At 41.1% G+C, this 20,643-nt stretch overlaps 2 protein-coding genes across 5 annotated transcripts in view; one reads left to right on the forward strand and one right to left on the reverse strand.

The window, feature by feature from the left end:
- Nucleotides 1-104: 104 nt before the first annotated feature.
- Nucleotides 105-16,915, forward strand: east (enhanced adult sensory threshold). Of its 3 annotated transcripts, none has more exons than XM_043427984.1 (7): nt 105-496; nt 2,393-6,636; nt 6,918-6,993; nt 7,456-7,718; nt 7,961-8,116; nt 8,358-8,671; nt 9,067-16,915. In XM_043427984.1, the coding sequence occupies exons 2-7, from the start codon at nt 2,488-2,490 to the stop codon at nt 10,766-10,768; spliced, it is 6,660 nt and encodes a 2,219-aa protein (XP_043283919.1). In that variant the 5' UTR covers nt 105-496; nt 2,393-2,487; the 3' UTR covers nt 10,769-16,915. The 3 variants fall into 3 exon arrangements, with proteins under 3 accessions (XP_043283919.1, XP_043283920.1, XP_043283921.1); XM_043427985.1 differs by having other exon boundaries at nt 2,464-6,636; XM_043427986.1 differs by lacking the exon at nt 105-496 and having other exon boundaries at nt 2,397-6,636; nt 6,918-6,951.
- The window catches only part of LOC122415667 (uncharacterized), a 95,414-nt gene continuing 91,149 nt past the window's right edge, over nt 16,379-20,643 (reverse strand). For both annotated transcript variants that reach the window (XM_043428012.1, XM_043428013.1), the window contains exon 3: nt 16,379-20,498. In XM_043428012.1, coding sequence (XP_043283947.1) covers nt 19,970-20,498 — 529 coding nt within the window. In that variant the 3' untranslated portion in view covers nt 16,379-19,969. The remainder of the gene's footprint in view (nt 20,499-20,643) is intronic.

Raw genomic sequence — 20,643 nt, forward strand, 5'->3', positions numbered from 1 at the left:
CTCAAACGTACTATAGGGTACGGGAAAAGTGCCGCGTTGTTCCGTGTTTAGCATGATACATTTTTTTTCTACTGCATTTTATTTCCTCACATCTTCGTGGACATTCGGGTGCGGAGAATATTCGGTGTGTCAGTGAGAGTTACTCGTTGATCGTGAACGAGTAAGAAAAACATATCGGTGGTGGCTCGTGACGAAAAAATGTGCGAGCTTCGCCGCGACGTTCGTGCGATTCTCCGTGAATAATAATTGTAATAACAACAATAATAATGATAATAACAATATTGAAATCGTGAAGAAATTTACGACGAACGGGTTATGTGCGGGATTACACACGGTGAAAGGTAGTGTCAATGTCCGTCAGATGGCGATAGTGTGAAAACAGTGAAACAGCGCATAGACACCCTGTGCAACGGTACTGTGTAATTTTCACGGGGATATTATTCCCGATATTTACGGTCGAAACGTCGGGTTTCCGGAAGGATTTTCGGCCTCAGAGGTAAGTGCTACGAGTAATGCGACTCGAACGTAAGAAATTAAGTATCGGAATATTGTCAAAGTGCACGAAATAAGTCTTCGAAGTTCGGGGCCCCTCTTTTCCCCTCCCCTTCCCCCTTCCCCTCAACACGGTTTCGACCTTTTGTTTATTCGTGGCGATTTTCTTTGCCCCTCGTACCATTGAATCGAACACTTTTCCTTGTACCTGGTTCTCTTGGACCTCAAATTTGGTGCTCGTTACTTACTACAAGGTTTTCGCTTACCGACGAGGCGACTATTTCGCGTGTACGTCAGTTCGTGAGTGAAATATCGCTCGAAATATGAGGAAGCCTTTAGTTTTTTTTCTCTCTCTCGCGCACTCTCTATCTCCGTCTGTCTCCGTCTCTCGCTTTTTCGACGACGGGCGGCTAGAGAACCTGAGAGACTCACGGTGTGTAACATCCGTGTGTTGATGCAAACTTTTGTCACGTAATTTTCTCTCTCTTGATTCCTCTCTCGCGGTCTTTAATAGTTTCCCTCTTCGTTCGTGTCAGGGTCGCTCGAACAACCCCAAAGATGGAAACTTTTTTTCAAGCTACCGTGAGCACTTGGGGGCCATGAAAAAATGTTCTTTCTCGCCGCGCGTAACCTGGGCCTGACTCAATATAGGTTTCATCACTCAGGATTATCCACTCTCTTTCTCTCTCCTCTCTCTTTCTCTCTTGCGCACGGCTCGTCCTCTCTCACTTTTTCTCTCGCTCTCTCTCTCTCTCTCTCTCTCTCTCTTTCGCGTTTCATACCTCTATTCCTGTCTCCCTCTTTGCGCGTTACCGTAGATCTTTGTTCCTCTCGTCTCCGTTTCCTCCCTTTCGAGCGATACTCACGGGAATGGAGGCTCTCTCGTTTTATCGTCCCACACTAAGCGCTGCTTTTGCTCTATGCTCTGTGCGCTTCTTCGCGTTACTCGTCGTTTCACGCGTTCCTTTTTTTCGTTGCTGCCCTATAAGTAGTAGTAAAAGCGCGATCGTCCTTTGTCGATTTTTTTCGTTCACCTGCCTCGCCTTCCAAAAGGAAAAATGTGTGTAAAAAATAGCGAATTATGAGTGAAAACGAGAATAAATACGCGAAAGGTTTGCAACCCCCCTTTTTGTTGCCCAGTGACGCTTCTTCGACCGTAATCTACCCCTGTTTCCACTCTGCCTACCCGTAAAAGAGACAGAGGGTTGTATTTCGAGAAGTGGAACTTTCATACACACACACACACACGTATATTTTATGTACGTACGTACGTACGTACATACATTTTATATATTCTCTATACACGCTCGAAATCTGACCTCAATTTATGTGATCTAGATCACTGGAATATTCTACTTTTTCATGGGGAATTTTATCACATCCGCTCCAGCAAATATTCAGACTCTTTTCCTTTTTTCAAAATTTCATTCTCCACCCTTACTCGGGTAGCATCAACTTGTTTCTCAACCCTGCAATCGGTCCGTTCCAAATTGTTGTTTATTTTCCCAAAAATTCCTTCTACCACTTTTTGCACTTTCATATATTTAAAAAAAATGTTGATTGCGTCGATCTGTTATTCTGGAACTGTCGACGCAAAAGATGTTCCCAACTTATTTCGTTCAAATATCCAATTATTAGAATATTTTGCTTTTCCATATCGAATGTCGGACTTGCTTTTATATCATCCAAAGTTACAGTTCTCTTTAGCGGACATAACTATAAATCTTCGATCGCTTATTTTTTGGTAGATTTTCACAAGCGGATAATAATTTTTTTTTTCTCTCTCGACTCTTCTCAAGACTTTTTTGTCCTTTTGATTGATTTTTGAAAATTAATACTTTTGCTTGAGTAATAAAAAATGACGCAAACTCATATACCCATAGATTGTGTGATTTTTCAGCTCGCCGAGACGCCGGATACTCGACTGTGAGAGAAAGTGAAACAAGAAAAGTTATGGAATTCCATTTTCAGGAGCCCAATGTGGGTTGAAGTGAGATGGCATCCAGGGAGAAAAGACCCTTAGCGCCTTCAAAGACAAAGCAGAAGGCGAACAATGCGGAATCAATCCTGGGCTCGGCGCAGAACAATCGTAAGAGAAACCAGCCGTCGCATAAGCAGCAACAACAATTGGCAAGAGAAATTTTAGAAGTAGTGGCTGGTGGTAGCGAGATATCACCAAGATTGGAAGCTTCGCTGCCTCGCAAACAAGTATTGAGAAGTTTAAGGCGGAAGCAAAAGTTGAGAAACGCCAAGTCCAATTTGATAAATTCAAAGGTGACGAAAAAAGTGCCGATTAAAAATATAAGAAGAATCACAGTGGACGTGAAAAAAGGCGTTAAATTGAAGAGAGTCAAACGTTTGGTCGAGGCTGATCGTCAAGTGAGGAAAAACGACGAGGATCAAGAGGTTGTTGAGAAGGGGCGGGAGGAGGAGGGAAAGCTCGAGGGCGAGGAGGAAGAGGACACGGAGAACGAAGCAGGCACAAAGAAAAGTAATAGAAAAAAAGCGACGAAAGGCTCGGGGCGAGTGAACGAAGAGACTGAAAGCGTAGCTTCGAACGATCGTGAAATCGTAGTCTTCGAAAATCTCGTATCAGCGAGCACGAGGAACAGTCCGAAAAGTGGGAGAAAATTGAAAAACGAGGGCCTCGAATCACCCTCGAAAAGTTCAAAGACTCAAAAGAATTTGTTATCGAAGAGAAACGCGAGCAAAGAGCGCGACACTAACGTGAATAAAAACTCTATAAACCCGAAGAGCTCGGGGGGAAGCAGTACGACGTCGCCGGAAACGAAAAATCTTAAGAAATCACCAATTTCGAACAGTTCGGTCGATCTCACGATCGAAGAAGTCGTTGCTTCGATGTTGAGCGACACCGAGAACGAAGATTGCCAAGTGGTCGGCGGAAAATTGACGAGAAGTCGTAAGATGCTCATCGACGAGAAACAATTGTTTACGGACGTTGAGATAAAAAAAGAAGTTCTGGAGAGCGAAGAAACGCGATCGATAAACGAGGAAGATCGACCGCAAACACCCCATCAAGATTCCCAGACTTCGATACAGCTGAGAAATCGCTCGGGCAATTCCTTCGGTCAGCGTAGCCTGAGAAACGGCAAGTTGCGCCAACTCAGCGATTCCGGAATATCACTCGATACCGAAGTCAACAAAAAACGACGTTGGCCCAACATGGACGAGTCCTCGGCTACCTTGGAGTCCGGGGAAATGAGCGTGGACAACGTTTCCGACGTGACGATCGACGCGGAATCCTCTTTTTCCGAATCAAGTGGACATGACAATCAGAGCGGTGGCAGTTTACCTTCCAACAAGGACGAGACCTCGCCGATAAAGCTGGATTCTCCGAGCGATTTTGATCGCGTTATCGACTCGAGTATGGAACTCGAAAACAATAACAACGGCGAAAGATGTGATAGAATAGGAGGCGTCGAAATAGGCCCGATATTGCGCTCGAAAACGAAAGCTAAAAGTACTGAGATCGAGATTAAAATCGAGGATCCGGAGAACGATGAGTTAAGGCCACTCGGCGGACGGAGTGGGAATATCGGTTTGCCCGGTCAGTTGGAGTCGCCGCGTAAGAGTGGCAGTCTCGATCAATTGCGGAAAGATAATTTGTCCAAAATCACGATTGAGAACAAATCCCCAAAATCACGTCGCAGCAGTCTCAACATCGACGTCAAAAAGACGATGAGCTCGTTTTACACGAATGATAAAAGTGAGAACTCGTCCAAATCACACATCGACCAAATGATCGAGAACATCAAGCTCACCATCGCCAAATCGATCGAGAGTAAAATATTCGGACCTGAAAAAAGTCTCGTACGTAGTAAAAACTTCGAGGTACCGAAAATCGAGGAAATAGTTGCTCCTCTTAGCGCCGAGTCCCAGAAACTTGGTATCATCGACGATACCCTCGTCGAGGATAACGACAAGCCGACCGTTTCGAAGAGCGAGGTCACCGCGTCAAACAGTTCCGATAATTCAGTGCCTAAAGTAGCCGATACTGCCAAAGAGATCGAAAAGCTAGTCATGGGCGAATGCGAGCTCGTCGAGACGCACAACAGCGAATCAGCGAGCGGCGAAACTCCCAGAATCGAGCAACAGGTCGACGAGCAGCAACAACAGAAACCACAAACGAGTGACAGTCCTGAGAACGTCGAAACGACCGAGGATAATAATGAAACGAGTGAAAAGTCTGATACCATCGATCAGGACGATTTCTCCAACGAGATTGACAAAACTCCTGAAGAGAGACTCGCCGAAGAAGAGAGTTCTGCGGAGCATCAACGGGAAGCGAGAAAATCAATCGTAACGAGACAATCATTGCGGATCAAGAGCTCTAGCGAAAGTATTCTTGATCTTGACAGCAGCGGAAAATCGAGTCTCTTCGAAGATGGAGATAAAGTCAAATCTAATCCCGAAGATTCTCCGAGCGAGGAAAATCCAAGTAACAATATAAAAGAACTAAACCGTCACTCGGCTGAAACGATCGAACAAGCGACGAACGAAACTACGAATTTACAGAAAAATAACCAAGGCGAGAACAGTGCTGAATATCCCTCGTCCGATTTCAGCGTTGAACCGAACGTTGAGCCCAAGCCTGAAGAGAAAAAAGACACAGTAGATCTTAATATTTCAAATGTTCCCGAGGATTCCGAAACTCTCGAGAGCATATCGAAGGAGGTTGAAAGACTCGTGGGCGATACTCCGCCCAATACCGTAGACAGGACTAAACTCGAGACGAAGAAACAGGAATCGTGCAAGGTTGAGGAAAACCTTGTCGAAGAAACGGCCACGTGTTCCAACGCGGAGAAGAACGAAATTGAAAAGTCAGAAACTCTCGATCCGTACTGCACAGATGATCGGTGGACCAACGCATCCTCGTCGTCGCCGAATCAGACTGAGACAACTCCCAGAAACGATGCCGACGAAAATCCTGAAAACGGATCCACTAAATTGCACAAAACAAACAACAACCCGACTGAGTCGGAAGGAAATGCACCGGAAAACGCAGACAAAGAATCTCCGAGCAAGGAAGCTTCCGATTGTGGCCAGGAGTCTCGAAGTGATTCGAATAAATCGAAAAATTCAAGAAACAAGGAAGAAGAGGAGCAGAAATTCGCGGCGGAAGAGAATCGCCGAGTTTTGAGAGCTCGCGATAGACTGAAGAAAGCCGAAGCAAAACAAAACAGCGGACGGGGTACGGAAAGCGTTGAAATAAAGCTCGAGCCCGAGCTTCATCAAGAGCTGGAAGAACTGCAAGATTTTTCATCCGAAGTAGAGGAAAAGCCGAATAAAGAAACTGAGAATACTGAAACGGGAGAAACGACGATAAAACTAGAAGAACCAGAAATTCCAGCGCGCACGAGACGAAGTCGCGAGGTTAAGAAACGCAAGGAAGAGTTCACTACAACACCGCAAAATACTCTGAAGAACAAGCGTAGCCGTAAGGACGTAAGGAAATCGGATCAGCAGAACAAAGAGGAGACATTGTTGGATAACGAAGTGGCAACGATAAACGAAAACAATTGTTCCCTCGTTGATAAATACGATAAAGTTCTCAGAGGTAAAGACAATCTTCGTGGATTTTCTGAGGGTGGAAGAGGCCCGGTGGAAAAACTCGAGGATGCTTCGGAAAGTAACCGTAGCAAGTCTGAAAACGACATTGAAAATGTCAAGGGCAAATCCGAATGCAGCAGCGATCGTTTGTCTCGTGAAAGAGTCGGAAGCGACACCTTGAAGGAAAACGAAAATGTCGATGGAGTTTCCGACCTCGAGTCCAAGATCGCTAAAACACCGGAAACTCCTCAAAAAGACTCCGACGAAGCATCCACTTCTGGCGAATCCTCCAGCAGTCTCACAATCGGTAAAATCGATGAAACTCCCGAAGACAAGGCTAAAAAAGAATCCATCCTACGACTTCTTGGGCTCGAGTCCCTTGAGAAGGCTGCCGAAAGATTGAATCATCAAAAAGCTAGGAAAGAACAGTACACCGGAACTCTCAAAACCGTTATTCGAGTTCAAAAGGACAAGGACAAGAAGAGATCGAGATCTCCGTTAAAAATGGTGCTGAAACAGGGACGCGGTGATGGCGACGGAGACTCGCCGGAATTTTATACCATTCAGAAGGAGGTGAGGTTTCATCTTTGATTTTTTTTTCATTGGTCATTCAACATTTTCAATATTCTTTTACTGCGCAAAAAATTGCATCGATTTTCATCATCGTTTACAAACTTTTTCTTTGACAAATATTTTCGTGAACTTTTTTCTTTTTATTACTGTGCAACAGAGAGTACCTTTTCGTAGTAGTACAAAGAAATAAATGCTTTATACGTCATTTTCAATTCGACCGACCACTCGAAAACACGAAATAATTGAGGCTAACCAGTGTTTTTTCGTTTTTATTTTTGCAGTTTGGGACCAGTGGTTTGGGAGATAGCAGCTCTGGTGCGAACCGAAAGTTCTCTACTAACCACAGACACTCTTGCGGTAATCCTGGTTGCGGGCATAACTACAATATTAATCGTATACCTTTCCCAGCTAACTCTGGCTTTATTCAAAAGTTTAACCGCTCGGTTGAAATGCGTTTTTATCTCATTATTTGAGACTCTGCGTGCATGAATCGCTGGAGGAAGTGAAAAAATTCTCAACGTTCTTCCTCCGATGAAGATGAACGAAATGTGGAAGTAAAGAAAATTACGGAATGCACGCATGACCCGCATGTCGATCAAGCAAGAAACAATCCTCACAAATATCATCGATTACCCACGCTTTTATTTGGCCCATGCCATCTTTTTCCTCAAGCACGTATGACGTTTTTACGAAATTTTACATACCTTTGCACGCCTAATTCCCTGAGTTTTGGAACCTCATCCTTAATGAAAAACAAAATTAACGATTTCGACTTGTGTAGTCCAATTGATTTTTTAACCTCAGATTTTGTCACCACAGACGAAGACACCGAAGAAGCGCCTCCCAAGGATCGTCAGTCTCTCGTCATACCTGAAAAATCCTCGTCCTTCTCAATTCATCCAGGTCGACTTTGCGCCGACGTTTGTTGCTACTGCTTCGGCAAATTTGGCTCTCTCGATACTCCCATGCATCTCGCTCAAATGAAATCTGACGAGAGACGACAAAAAATACTCAGCATTGAAAAACACCTTAACAAGGACTCTTGCCTTTGCGACGCTTGCTATCGCCACGTTGATCGAAGGGTAAGACACAATTTTCCAATTTTATCCTTCGGCTCGAAACAAGTTTTATTTCCTAAATCATTTTGGTCGAAGAGTCGAATCCATACGAAACGAAAGATGAGCTAAAAAATTCAATGGTTCCAATGAACAATGTGCACTCACGTTTGAGGATTCAACATCAATTGGTAGCTCATACCAAAGTTAGAATTAAGTGAAACAAAACAATCAAATAATTCATATTTTCTCCGCTCTTTATTTCGTAGGCGAATACCAGTCCTACGAATATGCAGACAAAACCACAGCGTCAGCATCGGCAGTTGATGGTTTCCAAATGTTTGGCTCGAGATTGTCGGGAACCTGCGAGGCATCATATTAAACGACGATGGCTACTAAAAGTCAAAGCTGTTGTTCAACATCAGGTACAATTTTCGCTTCGCCTTGAGCTAATTCTTAATTTACACATTTATTTTATAATCTCTTCTTTTCATCGGATTACAATTAGCATGAAAATGTTTCATCAAAGATTTCGCTTGTCGAAGTTACGAAACGAAGCGTTTGAAAATTCTGACAGTTTTTTTAAACCAGTGTTTTTCAAAATGTATCATTAATAATAATAATAATGATGATGATGATGATAATAATAATAAAATGTGAATTAAGGTCGACATCAATTGGGAATTGAGTCAACACACGTCGATGTCATTTTGCGTCGATCATTACTCGAAGATCGAACCATATCTGACGTGTGCACTGTGCAAACGTCGTCTCGCAAAAAATCACACGCATCCGCTCGCGGCATCCGAGATCAAGGAGCTGAATCAGCGTCTCTACGGTCAGGGAATACCTGTTCATCTCGTGGCTGGTACTTTTGTCTGCAAACTGTGTCGATACTTTACCCAGCTTCAACTCAAATACAAGTACCTCGACAACATGAACGCGAGCCACAAGACTTTCTGCAAGACTTATCGGATCAGGTGAGGAGTGAGAAAAGTATTCAAATAATTCTAATCACGGGAACCCGGACCCGTGTGAGTTATTAAAATTTTTTCGAAAAAAAACGCTTCAAAGCGTTTTTCCAATTTGTCTTTACGTGGAATACATTTTTTTTAAGTGATTCTTCAACTTCGCTATTCAATATAATTTTCAATTACAACACTAATTTTTTTGTCAGTATTAAAACCCCGTCTGAATCATTTACAACGTGAAACTCTTGAATACTTTGGATTGAAGTACGTTTTGTTATGAAAGAGCACGAATCACAAAAATAATTAATAATTGGAATTAAATGTTCGAAATTCTTCTAATCCCCGAGCACTGCATACGTTTGAAAAAATAATTAAATGAATTTGCATTGACGCGTGTTCCCCAGAATCTTACACTGTCACGACATCGAGGTATTCGATGGGGACGAGGATGATGCGACAGCGGGTACGTCGAAGGACAAGGAAAAGCGTAAGAAGGCAAAATGCAATACGAGTAAGAACACAAGCATGTCTAAATCACCGGACGGTTTGAACAATTCGGCGTCGGAGAAATCGACACCGGAGCCAATACCGAAAAATTCGGAAAGTGGGAATTCGGAGACGGATAATGAGAATCGAGGTGTAGCAATAATGCCGAGCGAAGAGGCGATAGGCAGGGAAGTACAGTTGATGGATCTCGAGAGTACGGTGGAAAAGTTGAAGAAAAGAAAAGCTCTGGAACAATTGGTTTATACGAGCGAGCCATTGATGTCATCGGAGTCTCGCAGTGGGAGCGACGTGGTAGAGATATTGGCGATGGACAAGGAGGTGACGTTGACGAGGTTGCCTAAAAGGCCGCGAATGAGCAACGACATAACGCCGGTAGTTCAGAGACTCGGTGCGAATCCTTCGATAAGCGTGCGCACATTGTTCCCCGGTGAGGAAGAGATGAATCTTCATGCAAACGTGGAATTCACGAATGTGCGCGAGATAACGCCACAGGGTTGGGAGAAGTGCGCGACGATGATACAATATGATCGTGACACGAAACTTCTCTGGCAGGAGTTACAGAGGCCTTACGGCAATCAAAGTTCCTTCCTGCGACATTTGATACTTCTCGAAAAGTATTATAGATCGGGTGACCTCGTATTAGCGCCGAACGCCTCGCGAAACGCAATAAATTATTCGACATCGGTTCAAAATCGTTTGATATCGTACGAGGGGCCTGAAAAAATGGACGAGCCCATAATGGAGCCGATATCCTCGGAGTACAACAGTCCAAGGCGTTTGAGCGGTGGTTATGTGATGGAGAGAGACAGACTTTCGTTGCCCGGGACGAGTACGTCATTGTTGAGCGTATCATCGACGAAAACAACGGGGACGTCATCGTCAACGACGACAACGAGTACGAGCGTGGGTGGTAGTAATACGCCACCGACAAGTACGAGCGCGAGCGCAAATGTTTCCGCTCAAAACCTCAAGCTCGGTCCGCAACGCGTGTTAAAACTCACATCGGGAGTTTCGATAATAAAGAAACCACCCCCGAGTTTACAGCGGTTGAATTTACCTTCAGGTAGTTCGTCGAGCAACGGGGGGCCTACGGGAGGGAACAAGCAGCGCAAGGAACCAAACAAAATACCCGTTACTTCCGGTGGCAAAGTCTTTCAATTGAGCGAGGCGGAATTTCGTCGTTTGCAAAATTTGAAAAAGCAAAAACAATTGTTGACTGAGCAGCAGAAACAATCGTCGAGTCCGAGCGGTGGTTCTTCCTCGCCGAATCCTAATGCAACGATTAGTCTCAAACCGACCGGCCTTGCGTCACAGTACCAAAAGGCACAAATCGCCGCACAAACTCAATTCCAGAAACACTTGAGAATGCAACAAGAGATGCTCAACCGTCAGACGCGCGGTGATTTCGAGCCGCTCATATGTGACGTGCGTTCCTTATCAAACGAGAACACACCCACTCAAAATCTCATAAACACCCTTAATCTCCCGAAATCGATACAGGTTACGACCAAACCTCCAAACCCAATTCCAATATTGCCAAAAATTCCAAAATCTCTTACCGTTATACCGCAAACGGTATCGAGACCGTTGGACAAGTGACAGGGGCTGGAAGTTGAGGAACGGAGAATCACTGACGAAATTACGGTTTGACGAAAGTATTCTCCTCTGCCCGAACCTGTCAACGAGGCCTTTCTGTCCGTTGCATTGACGAAAAATCGACAGAAATTCAAAGTGCCTCGTTCCGAAACGTCGAGGGGATACGAACGGAAAAACTCTTTATTAATATTATTATTATTATTATTATTATTATTATTATTATTATTATTATCTATAATTTCATTGCGACGGAAAACGTTGCCCAAACACTCGCCACGTCGATGTAAGCGCTCTGTCATTGTTCCGCGATGTTTCGAGAACGAATGACCGAGAGAGGCTTTACAAAAACAAAACACAAAAGATGAAAAGAAAAGTGAGAAAATCTATACATATTTACGTCTGTGAAAATTGTTGAGCGTCCGTAAAAAGCTCGCGTTGAACAAACAAATATTACCAAGACAAAAAAAATTCATCGAGGACGAGACCCGTGCGTCGACGAGGTTCTCATGGGGCTAGAATCATAGAAAGATACTAAACAAAACGAATAAACGGGTTGCGATCGAATCTCGACGATTATGCCAATCGTGCCTCGTCGAAATCAAATGGTGTGTGCGGGTACGCCTACCAACAAGAAAATGAGAAAAACAAAACAAAACAAAGAAAATTTAAAAAAACAAAGTGCCTAATCGTCACTAGTGAAGTGAGATTGAGAGATTGTAAGAGAGAAAAAAAGAGAGAGAGAGACCTAGGGAAGCGTTAATTTTTAAATGACCTACACGTTACGATGAAGAAAGTGAGCTAGTATGGTATACATATTATTATTAATCAATTAAATGATTATATCATTATCGTTAGGAATTATTGTTCACGAGGAATCAGTCACCTTAACACGTCTCTTTTTTTCTGTCATTGCGTTCCCAACGCGTTTTTACTATGTATACAAAACCGGATATTCCGGCACCGATGAAACGCTTAAAATTTGTTTTTTCTCGCACGCAGGAGGGGGGGGGGGGGGAGGGAGAGCGACGGCTCCAACAATTGAGCTCTTTTTACCAACTCAAAATTCAATTTTCTAATCTGCTTTCTATTTTATTTCATTACACACCCACATCTATATACATATATATAAATGCATATATAAGTGAGCGGAAGTGGCGGAGTTTGATGTACGTGATAATTTTTCCTTCATCTTTCTCGTAAATGACCAATTGTTTTTCTCTTTTTTTGTAAACTTCTACTCGACCGATTTTTATTTGTCGAGTGACCAAATAACGAACGAATATCAATATTTTGGAAGGAAAAAATTCGCTGGTTTGGTCGAAAACGCGGAACAAAAACACGGGAATGCAGTGAATTAAGGGTGGAATGGGGACGGGAGGAAGGAAGGGGGAAAGGAAGAGAAAAGAAAAAAGTAAATTATATTTGTATTTATACGATACACCCCACGACCACGTACACAGAGTTGATTCACCGTACACAAAAATGTTTATGGCACGAAAAGAAGGAAAAACAAATGAACGAAAAGCAAGAAAACAATACGGAACGAGTAATTTTTAGTTTTAGGAGAATAAAAGACGCGTTGAGCTTATTTATTGCGTTTACGTAACGACATAATCACACTGTACATATAAATGGATAACAATATCATCTTTAGGTAATCAACGGATTGTAATTAATTAAATGACGCTCGAAGGGGCATGCGTGGGTAAATAGGAGGGTGTTTTCAGGCAGTTGGTGAAAAAATTCTGTCAAGTTTAGTGTGCGACCGAGAATGGAAGCAAGTTAGGAGAGATGAGAGAGTTTATAGATTGGAAAAAGCGTATTTACACGTGAGGTTTGAAACGGTGAGATGGCAAGATGGAAAAAGAGAGAGAGAGAGAGAAATAGTTGAAAAGTTAGTGTCGGGAGTCGGTCGCGATAATAAAAATCGTCATATTATTTACGTAAAATAGTGCTGTGTGAGAAATCGCGAATCAATTAAAAAGAGAAGGATAAATCGAAGGGGGAGAAAATCCGAGAGGAATAACGCGGAAAAAATCAATAAAACAATTGCTGCCTCGCGAGTGATAAAAGTAGGAATGTAAATAATTTAGTAACAGATAAAATTAATATACAGGGATAATAAAGGGGGTGGCTCGAAGGTGTACACGCGTGAAAACAAATAGAATGGAATATTTGAAAGAGAAACATCGATTTAAACAAAATACTGCGAGCCCATCCGTGGAATTTTCGAGAGAAAGAATGAAGGTTTTTTTAAAAACACATAAAGCGATGCTTTACGAGCGTGTTGGATGGTGTGTTGAGATTTGGAAATGTTGACTTACGATAAGACAATTAAACTCAGATTTTTTCGGTGATAATAGAAGAATAATCGAGAAAAAAAGAATCGGAGTGATCGAAAAATATGTGGTCGCGATGAAAAATTTGACACGCATAAGCACGATGTTAGCAGCTTGACGAAAGCTGTCCAAAGCCCGTCAAATTATCTCTTGCTTTTCCTTCTTCTTCTTTTTCACGTTTTTGTTTACTCACGCGCGTCCATCGAGAAACCGATAAAGAGCCATCGGTTCAATTTGGATTTCACGGAAGGAATGCTGCTGATAAAGAATCACCGAAAGAAGGGGAAGGAAAAGACAGAGTGAGAGAGAGAGAGAGAGAGAACGAAAACGAGATAAAGATGAAGATAGGAAACGAGAAAGCCACGAAACAGGAAGAATGGAAAACGCGTTTGAGGCGAACGGAGCTCAACCGAGCGCGATGGAACTCGCTGAAGAGAGAGAGAGAGAGAGAGATTCGTGTGACCCATCACGATGTGTCCGAGGAGAACAACTCGCTTTTCCGCGAGATTGCGAATCGCGGCTATGTATTCATATATCTATGTATATATACGTATACAATGAAATATACGCTTATATATACATACATATAGGATATATATATATATATTTATATATATATATATATATATATAGTTAATGAACTAAAATAGAAAGGTACTTGACCGGTACACATTATATATATATAAAATGCTCTATTTTACTAAGGATATTTTTGATATATCTATATATATATAAATATATATATATATATATATAAATATATGTATATCGAATTAAAAGATGAAAGGAAGAAAGAAAAAACAAATTAATTATTGCAGTCGCTTGATAATCAATTGTTATTGACGCGATTTGCCAGCGCCTCGTCATTTCGTTCCTCAATCGTGTATGAAACTTGTTTTTTTTTTTTTTTTTTTTCGTCTGTTGAATTTCGTTTATTTCATTTCTTTTAACCTTCTAGATATACGTATTGACGGAGGCTTTTTTTCCGCGAAGAAAAAAAGTTTGTAATAAAAACAAAAAATATCTCGAATCGCGAAGTAATAAAATGATATTGGAAATGGAATGAAAAATCATGGTCGAGGAATCGTTAAAACCTCGGACTCGGATTTGTAAATGGAAAAATTAGTGAGTGCCTGGCAAATCGAGGAAAATTTGAAATGTAATAAAAACGAGATGAGAATCGTAATGAATAAAACGGCGCAAGATGTGGAGCGAACGCGAACTGAGTTTAAGTTTTAAGAATTCTATTTTTCTGGTGGCAGAGGGGGTATAATTATTGTGAGATTGAGATTAAAGCAGAGAGAGAAAGGGAAAGAGGGAGAAAGTCGTGGAGCTAAGGGGGCGAGGAAGAGGAGTGACAATGTGTCGTTGATTGTCCAGAGGATCAAGTATTTTTTTAGCGTCTCTCGATTTTGCACTCTATTGAGACTCAAAGTATTATTTTCCATGGGGAAAAACGAACGAATATTTTTGTCTTTTTTGCATTTGGAATATGACATTTTTTGACACGTGCCTGATATTTGCTCCCGCATATTTTGCCCAAATTATATTGAGAAAGATTCGGAGGTGAAATTCGTAGAAAAAATACAAGCAAAGATATTATTTTGCATAAAAATTTGATGTATTCTTTTTCACCATGGAAAATCGTTTGCCAAATGAAAAGCTGAGAGGCAATGCTCGAGCGCTGGTTCAAGCTGGTCAAAATATTTTTTACGGTACATGGACCAAGGAGACGAGAAAGAAAAGTTAAGTGAGAGAACACAAAAATAAGAATGGTTAATGGTTATACGAGAGGTTTATGTAGAATGAGAGTGAGAGAGCGTGTGCGGTAGCGAGACGAAAAGTTGATTTTTGGAGGTTATCAGACGTGTTGTGCCGTCGATGAAACGAGCGATGATATTTTACACAAGCAATAATTTGACCGATTAATAATGGGACATTAGAACGAAAGAGGGGGAGAGAGAGAGAGAGAGTGTGCGAGAAAGGGAATAAAAAGAACGAGCGAGAGGACCATGATGTCTGCCTTGAATGAATTTTTTAGAGGACGTTTTTTTAAGTGAAACACAAAGAGTGATCGTTCGTCGTTGCTCGATGAAAATCGTTTCAGCGTTCTCGTTTGCGAACCAGAAATTTCGGAGCGAGCTGAAATGAAAAATCTCCCGTTTTTTTGTAATCGTTTTTGTTTTTTACCCCCGGTATCGATCGTTCGCAGAGAGAGAGCGAGTCTAGCGTGGGGCTTGCGACGAAATTTCACGGGTGAACGAGAATGAGAAATTGATCTCGACGAGCACTCGGGCGAGTTTTATTTTTCTTCGATTTACAAACTAAATGGAATAAGGAACGATAAATCAAGAAAATAATGAATTAAACGAATAAATGTAGACACCTGAGCGCCGCTATACACGTACGAACGACGATCGATCACTCATTTCATTTTCAGCGGTTACGACACACCGCCATTTATTATATTATGTTATTTAAATTAATATTAACAACACGTTATTACCTTATTATAACAACCTTTGTTTATTTAGTTATAAAATTGTAATAGCTATTTAGGTTCTCCATCCTTTGTATATATTCGCAACACTCAATAAAAATACAAAAAAAAAAAAAAAACAAAAGCGTCTCGATGAAATCATGAAATAACAGCCGCATGAAAATACGAGAACAATTGAATCGCGTAACACGATTAATTTGTATCAACATCGGACCAATTTGCACTTGAAGCGGACGATTCAAAAGCATTCTCATTTGCTTTTGTACAAAATAACTAGTTTAAACGGTTGCTAACTCGAATCAAATGATTCTATTAATAATAAACAGCCCATTAAATGTCAAACGTAAAAATGATGAAATGTTTGTCTCGAGCCCGTATCCGGTTATAGAGAGATGATGAAAAAATCGGTGGTTGGTCCGGTTTTTACTACTGACGGAGCTCGGTGGTCCGACCTTAACGGACTGTTACTACTTGAAACGGAACGCGCGAGGGTTGGGCTCCGCTTTGCGGCATGCGGCGATGCGCGTAGAGGAGAATTGTCGAGCACGAAGAAAGGAAAAAGGAATGGAAAAATCGCAGACACAATGTTTTTCTTATGTCGTTTTTTTTTTCATGTTTATTTGCAGTTTTCTCGTATAATTGGTAACTGATTTTGGATAACTAGTATACTAAAAATCTAAACAATGTACGAAACTTTATACATAGCTAATTTTGTTGTATTTCGAGGATTTTCAATATTTCTTGTCTCATGTTGTTGTTGTTGTTTTTTTTTTCTCTTAATGACAGCTATTTACAAAAAAATTAGTTGAATCACGCCGACGATCGCCCGAAAAAAATGGCCGAAGGGACCTGATTTTTTTCTTTTTCGCTTGAACCGCGTGAAAATGTGGCGAACCGTGGCGTGACTCGGGCACTCTACGGAAGATTAGATTTGTGTGTATCTCTTCCCCCGCGCGATCTATAAATTGCCTGTTCTCGCATGAACTTGATAGATTTTTTACAAACATTTAACGTTCTTCATTTTGTTCACCGTTCCATTTTTCTTCGTGTGTATGTGTGCGCGTGTCCGTCGTGTGTGATTGGAATGTCCGATCCAGCGAGCCGTCTGGAATATTCGTTCAAGTACAGGCAAGTACGATTAGCTTTTCGGTACTCGTTTGATTGACTAAAAAGAACAGCGACGAGAACTCGGTTTTTGTTTTGTTTTACACATTTGTACGAAACTCATCTTAATTAGTGTAAAATTTATTGTGCGCTGATATTAAAATGTCTGGGCCTCGCTGGATCTGGATTAAAATTTATTTTTCAACATTTGTATACTTATTTTCAATTTTTCGTCACAATTATTCCATTTCCCTTTAGTACATAAATCCCCAAGTGATTCTCTCCTGCTGCTCTCTTTTTAACCACCGACTCCGAAGAGTTCGAACATCGTACGAATTTAATATGCCGGAGAGCGGACACAATCGACCAATTGACCTGAACTCTGATCTCGGAATTCCAGACTCGACGATGACCGATAGAGCGTCTCGTATAACGGAGTCGTACGCAAAAAAGTCCCGAGTAAGAGAGACGGAGTGAGAAAGAGAGTCAGGTCGAGATCATGCGGAATAACCACGTACGTTACTCGGTTAGTACATATTTGTTGTGCAAAGTCTTGACATCGAGTTTCGTAACAGGCCGAAAAACAATAATAACCAATTCGTCGTAAACGCACCAAAAGTTTTTAGATCCACAGTTGTGTATCTCTTATTCTCAAGAAGCATTTTTTCAAAATGAATAAACAAGTTAATGGAACTGTACAAAAATTCAATTCACAATATTTCCGGCTTCGAACGATTATTTTTCACATTCGAATTGATGAAATTAACAAAAATCATATAAGACAAATAAAATTTGTGATAAATTTGGTTTTTATTCACGTTTTTATACTCTTCATCGATTCGTTCACTCGATCTTCCGCCAGTTTTTTCCTGCCGAAAATTGCACTGAAAAAATCACGTACTACGCACAGTACGAATGATTCTCGTGAAAAAGAAGGAAATCAAATCAATTTGCAACGACATTGCAGATCTTCTCTTCTCGTTTCCTTTTTGTTTAAATAAATATACATAAATGCTTGCCTACGCGCGATAAATTGAGAAGACTCGTACAACAACGTAAACGAATTACGTTTTGCCACGACCAAAAATATAAAATTATTATCATCTGTATTTATATATTATTGATAGTAATAATATAAATATATAATAATGAAATTAATCGTGCGGGGGAAACGCGAGAATACCTCACATGAGCTCTAGAAGCTACGGCTCTATTTTTTTCTCCTTTTTCTTTTCGTTCACTTTTTTCTTTTAAAATAATGGAACATCATTACGAGTAACAGAAATATTTTTATATAAATGTAAATTAACTAAGGCCCTGTCGCGTCCGCGCGACAATAATCCTTATTTCTTATGCTCGCTTCATTCTGTTTTTTTTTCTTTTTTTCCATTAAGTTTTCCTTTTCATTATTTTTCATTTTAATTATAATTACAATTATGATTCCATATTGTGTTTTTTTTTTTTTTTTTATGTACAGAGACGCACGTTTTCCCGTACGCCGATTGGAAATGGAGTTTGGCGTTCGATTTAAGGAAGAAAAATATTAAAAAGAATAAACAAAACAAAACTAAGCAAAGTTACACATCGATAATCCTGGATGAGTCGCGTCCAAAGTTCGGATGGATGGATCACGTGACGAATCGAATATACAGGGTGAGGCACGTAAAGTGTCACAGAGCACTCGAATTCATATCCAAAAATGTTTCAGACTAAAGTTTCAGTGTTCAGAAAGGCAGTCTTACTCGACCACCTTTTTTTTTTATCGTTGTAGGCGCCGAAGTTGCATCAACGTAAACTTCACTATTTTAAGTGGAATCGTGTACTTTTATCAATGACATTATTACCGATTTTAAAACTAATTCGACAGCGTACGACGTTTTTATTCAAGATAAACTCATTGTCGAAAAATCGAAAACTGCTCTGTAACACTAATTTATGTGCCTCATCCTGTATGCGTATAAATATCGTGCGAGAGACGACAGGAAAACGCGCTCTTAAAATAGTATCTCTATATATACAAACAGTATGTGTACAGTGTTTTATATATATATATAATCAATACATTAAACATTCGTAAATGACGGATGGTCCTTAGTTTATTTGAGACGCGTTGGGAGGAGGCTCGGTCATCGTTGTAAAAGTTGAATAACCAAAAAGCGTGAATGTCACGCTAGAAATTTTGATTTTTTTTCTAATTTGTATGTGAAATATTGCCGCGGTGCAGAGAAGGAAAAATAATTTTATAAAATGTTATGATTATGCGAAAAAAAAACAAAAGTTAATCTGATTGAATAATTAAAAATGTGTTTGTACAATTTATCGTCGTCAAGTATTTTCGTAATTAATTAATTGAATTGTGAAAATTCGGGGTAAAAGGTAAAAGACAACGGTTCGTCGACAATCCGAGGCTCCCCGAAGGATCAAATACAAAATCTTTTCCGGATCACTCGCTACGGCAAGGAGAAAATCGCATTCGTCGCCGGGGCGAGTGTCGATGGATCGCGAGATCATTTTCAACAGAGGCGCTCACCGTAGATTTACGTAATGTGCTTGTGTTTCTGTGTGTGTGTATGTGTGTGTGTATTTGTATTTTGTGTGCGCCGAATCTTAGTGTCGGGGTAATTAAAACGAAGGAAAGAATAAATAAAAAAAACTATGGATTCGGACTTTTCAACGGTGCCTCGAAGTTCTCATCCTCGAGCGTGGAGGATCGAGTCCTCGATCGTTGTCCGCGCAGTTGATTCCTCTGACGACGGAACAAAAAGCGAAAGACAAGATTAGGTTTTTGGAAATACGCATCGAAGAGATCCTGAGCTCCGGAAAGTCTTTTACAACGTCTACGATACACCCGTCCCTTTGACCTTCGTAAACTCGTTCAAGTCGTCCAAACCCTCGTTCGATGACGAATGAGTTTGTCAGGTATTTCCATCTATACAGAGTCTCTCTCCCTCGCAGTACAGGAAAAGTTGTTTTTGTGTTCTCCTTCCACGTTGTTGTTTATAACATACACGTATAGATATTTTGTTTCTTCTCTCTTTTTTCTTGAATTTTTTTTAACGAGTGTGTCTCTCTCGATTAACCGTCAAATTTCTATCCAGTCTCATGGTCCTCGCGAGGGGATCGGTTTTCGAAAATTATTCGCGTGTATCAACCGCCACAAAAAGAAAAGAAATGCTTTTTTCTTCTCCTCTTTTTGAAATATTTCCTATTTTTCTTAGTCTCGTTCCCGGCCGCGTTTACTCCAGTTTCGTAATATTCACTCTAGGTCTCAAGGCCCGGGACGAGACTGTGAAACGTTTGAATGTCGTGAAAGGCTCGTCCGCAGCTCTGATTGTTGTTCCTCTCAAATTTAGCTAGATCAAAGTGCTCGTCGAGAGTTTGAAGCTCGACTAAACGTTCCTCGAGGCTCTTCGCGGAGTCAGCGAATCTCGCAAAATCGCAAATTCTGTCGGTTTCGTCGCTCACGTCCATCAGACTCACGTCATTGCTGCTGCCTGATCTCCCGATTCCCGAATCAACGAGATCCTGCGAACAATATAAGCCGTTCGAGGTGCTCGACGACGATGACGTCACACCCCGCAATTCGCTCGGGCACAAACGATCCTCGTGATAGCTCTGTATCGAATGAGGTGACGTTTGCGGCTCGGGAACATCGTCGATGTGCGACAACAAACGGGGCGTCGGTGGCAGTATGTAAAAGTCACTGAACACATCGTCCTGGAGATCCAAATCGTCGTGCCTCTGCCGTTTTGGACTGAGGCTCTCGTTGCTTCTCATTTCCTCGCCCAATCTGCAATGTTACCAATCGAAAAAAACCCCAATTATATTAATTGCTCCGTTCAAACGATTGTACAAAAAAGTGCTAAATTTTTCACATTTTTCTTTTCTTTCCAGTGTTTGAAGAATTTTCAAATTACGCAAAAAAAAAAATAAAA

Source organism: Venturia canescens, chromosome 9 (genome assembly GCF_019457755.1).
Source record: "Venturia canescens isolate UGA chromosome 9, ASM1945775v1, whole genome shotgun sequence".
NCBI classification, from domain to species: Eukaryota; Metazoa; Arthropoda; class Insecta; order Hymenoptera; family Ichneumonidae; genus Venturia; species Venturia canescens.

Coding starts and splice junctions, on each gene's coding strand:
- east (XM_043427984.1), top strand. CDS start 2,488: ATGGCATCCAGGGAGAAAAGACCCTTAGCGCCTTCAAAGACAAAGCAG. Junction 6,994..7,455: donor TAACCACAGACACTCTTGCG/GTAATCCTGGTT, acceptor TTGTCACCACAG/ACGAAGACACCGAAGAAGCG. Junction 8,672..9,066: donor TGCAAGACTTATCGGATCAG/GTGAGGAGTGAG, acceptor CGTGTTCCCCAG/AATCTTACACTGTCACGACA.